The sequence below is a fragment of the Austrofundulus limnaeus genome, unplaced genomic scaffold (genome assembly GCF_001266775.1).
Source record: "Austrofundulus limnaeus strain Quisiro unplaced genomic scaffold, Austrofundulus_limnaeus-1.0 Scaffold15, whole genome shotgun sequence".
Classification (NCBI taxonomy): domain Eukaryota; kingdom Metazoa; phylum Chordata; class Actinopteri; order Cyprinodontiformes; family Rivulidae; genus Austrofundulus; species Austrofundulus limnaeus.
In genome coordinates this window covers 1347880-1351447 of record NW_013952417.1, presented here as the reverse complement: position 1 = coordinate 1351447, position 3568 = coordinate 1347880, and the positions used below count along the sequence as shown (strand labels likewise).

Sequence of the window (3568 nt, the reverse complement as noted above, 5' to 3'; positions counted from 1 at the left end):
TCTGAATACTTAAGTATTTTCAAAAGTAAGTACTTCAGTACTTTTACTTGAGTAGATTTTTGACTGAGTAACTTTTACTTGTAGTGGAGTAGATTTGACCATGAGTATCAATACTTTTACTCAAGTACTAGAGTTGAGTACTTTGTCCACCTCTGTCTATAAGTTATAAAATTTTGTCACCTTTGATTATTACAGAAATCCAAATTTAAATACTAGACTTTATAAGATTGACGGATGATAGAATTTAGGGCAGTAGCTGCATTAGTACCATTCAAACATCGTTTATAAACATGCTTTATGGTGTGAATACTACGTGTTAAAAGCAGCTCTTGCGAGCTTTGTGGCGTTGTTTCAGCCTCTCCCTGCAGTGCAACTTATGGCTTAGATGAAGCAGATAAAATCTCAGTTCTCTGCACAAGTAATAAGTCCCACGATGATCCTTTCTAAATAAACCAGACGCACAGATCTACAGAACACTCCTGGCTTGGATCCCTCGAGCTCCCGTCGTCTCCTCAAACCAGCTTAGTTGAAGGAAAACTGGGAATTTAGCCACAGAAATAAAACAATTACATCTTCAATTCCCCTGAAAAATTCATGAGTCTGCGGCGTGCTGCACAATTCTGCATACTTGAAACGAGGAAATCCTCTGAAACAATTGTTATGTGGCCTCAAAGTTGAGCGCTGGGAATTGGGAATGACTCCAACAGCTCGTGTGCTTTATCTGGGTTGAAATGTGCAGCACCACAGTGCCACACTGTGGAGCCTCTGAAACACAACAGACATTCAGATTTTGCCTTTTATTTCAGATGTACAAGATTACAGCTTTGTTTAAATAGATATGTAACAAAATAACACTGGCACACAGTTTGGCTGCAGCAGACAGAGCTGGCAAACAGTCTTCGTTTCCAATGAAAGCTCACAGATAAGCAGTGTGTAAAGTACAAATACAGCACATTATTAGAACTATGGTTCTGTCATTATGCACCTTCTGTTGCATTATTCTAACCGGGTCGTCTGAACCTTGAATACGTAAGTTCATGTAATAATTTATAAGAACTGTTTTAAGTGCCAATGGCATGAGAGCTCAGGCAGCGTAATGTCAACTCCAAAGTGACTGAGTCTATATTTACTGGACTCACTTATCTCTTCACACGTGTGATACGTCCTGTCAACGCAACCACTCTGGTCTTCAAACCATCTATAAATAACTTCTTCGTTACAGTAGAACAGGACTCTTTACATTGTAAACACACAAGGGAAACAAAAAGTATTATAAATATTTTCAATTTCCACTGACCAAACTGTCTTTTTAGAAATATATATTTTTATAAAAGCCACATTTTTTTCAAAATTTGTCCAATCTTTAAATATCTTTTAAAAAAATATCTCTCAAATAAAAAAATAAAAAGGGATGATCACACCACCTGTCCACTGCTGCCCAACAAGTCCACGTGCAGCTTACACAGCTGGAATCTAAGGCACATGATTTGGAGAGCACTTTATGTGATCGGGACTAAAATAACCTGAATGCCTTTTCCTCAATATATCTAACGCAGCGCCACTGTTTCAGTGAGACATTCAACAGCCCCGTGCAGAAACAATGCCTTACATGAGGAGCAGTAAAAATCACCATGTGGTGGCTTCTCTGTCCCATCCGCATTAGCCTCAGGCTTCAGCCCACACACAAACTGTGACCGTCCTTTAACTCAGGTTTACATTCAGGTACTGCCATCCTGTTCCTTCCATCTAGAATCTTCCATCCAGTCCTGATTTTGGTCTTCTCAGCTTGTCTCAGGTCTCACACTCTTCTCTCACTCCGTCACACTTTCAGTCACACGTTGATATTCTTCAGCTGTTCGTAAGTGAGGAAAAACTGAATGTGGAATAAAGGAAAGTAAGAGTATTTCTTTGGAGCAGAATAAGTACTGAGTGAATTCTGACTTTTAATACTTTATTTATTAGGGCTGCAACAATTGGTCGACATAATCCACGACAATGAATATAAAAATTGACAGCATTTTAATGTTTTTGTAAAGTTGTATTTACCCACTAATGTAGCCCCTCATGCTGTCTGAGGGGCTACATTAGTGGCTGTTAGTTTGAGTTGTTTGTGCATTAACTACTTGTTTTAAATACTACTTGCACTTTTATTTTTATCTTATAATTTATTTTTAGATATTTTCATTTCATTTACATGTATTATTGTTAAAATACACCTGAGCAAGCTGCTAAGCTTAAAAGGAACAGTGTGTAGGATTTGTTGTTTTCAGCGACATCTAGTGGTTGAGTGGTTGAATCATCCTCCCTGGTCCTCCCCCACCAATACTGTATATTAAAAATAAATAAAAATATAAATAAAAATGTTCCCTTGTTATTCCTAATAGTCAAAGTAAATTTATATTTTTATTAAAACTATTATTAAGTTGGCGCAGTGTTCATAGTTCATGTATAGTTAGATCAAACGTACCTCTTTGTTCCATGTTTGAAACGTGACAGATTATCACAGATTCAGGTAAACGTATTTTTCAAAGGGATTATAATCGATACCTGTTGTTAACTCCAGATGTGTTTGGTACATGGATCAGCTGTTTTCTGCACTGTGCTGTGCTGTGCTGTGCTTTTGGTTTGGTTTAAAATGTTCCCACACTTTTGACAGTTTCTGTCTCTTTCTGGTTACTTCATTTTGGGACACTCTGTCTCCCTTAGCATACACGTGTCAACAGAGTAGCTGTTAGCAGAAGCGCTAATGTAGTGATGTGCAACACAAATGAAGTTCCGGACAGACAAAAGTGTGCCGATTAAAACAATATCTGTTTTTAATGAAGCTTCCAGGCAGAAAATTTGCCTCGAGGATTTTTAGTAATCTAATTATTCAAATTGTTTGAGGAATCATTGCAGTCCTATTGTTTATTATCTCACAATAGCCTATATGCCACGGTCATTAATGACGTATTTCCGGTAAAAGACTTGCCACGCTCCTCCCTTCCACTCCCTGCTCACTGCCTATGTTTTTAGCGTAAGCTGCTAGTACTAGTCTGTGAAAAGTCACAAAAGTTAAAGCATCTGTGAGCTACTGGTATAAAATGTGAGTTCTGTTGTGTGCCGCTGTGTCCACTAAACAGCAGGTACGATAGAGTAGTTAGTTTTTATCCTTTTTCCTTTAGATGAGGAGGTGACAGCATTGCAATGAAAACTTATCTTTAAAAGCTCACGCTTGCGTTTGTAATCAGCATTTCTAACCTGAGGATATTCAAGAGCCAGCATCAGAAATGAGAAGACGGAGGCTACAAAAGGGAAATGTACAATTATCCCCTTTTAATGCCAAGACGAGAGAGGAAAGACCACCTCCACACGACAGCTAGCAGGAAGCTAACACAGCAGCCGGTAAAGGTAGGTAGGTGTGTGTGTGTGTCTGTGTCTGTGTGTGTGTGTGCACGTTTGCGTTATATGAAATGTTTTTATGCGACTTTGTCATGAGTTTTATGCAAAAGTAAAAACTTGTTAGAGTGTATATTACAGCGTAGACTAAAGCCGAGTGACGAGTGCCCCCCCACCTCCCCCCCAGTAC

General features: G+C 38.6%; 1 protein-coding gene across 2 annotated transcripts in view; it reads right to left on the bottom strand.

Annotated features, from left to right (window-relative positions):
- Positions 1–782: 782 nt before the first annotated feature.
- The window catches only part of LOC106513814 (kidney mitochondrial carrier protein 1), an 11770-nt gene continuing 8984 nt past the window's right edge, over positions 783–3568 (bottom strand). For both annotated transcript variants that reach the window (XM_014002815.1, XM_014002816.1), the window contains one exon: positions 783–1873. In XM_014002815.1, coding sequence (XP_013858269.1) covers positions 1832–1873 — 42 coding nt within the window. In that variant the 3' untranslated portion in view covers positions 783–1831. The remainder of the gene's footprint in view (positions 1874–3568) is intronic.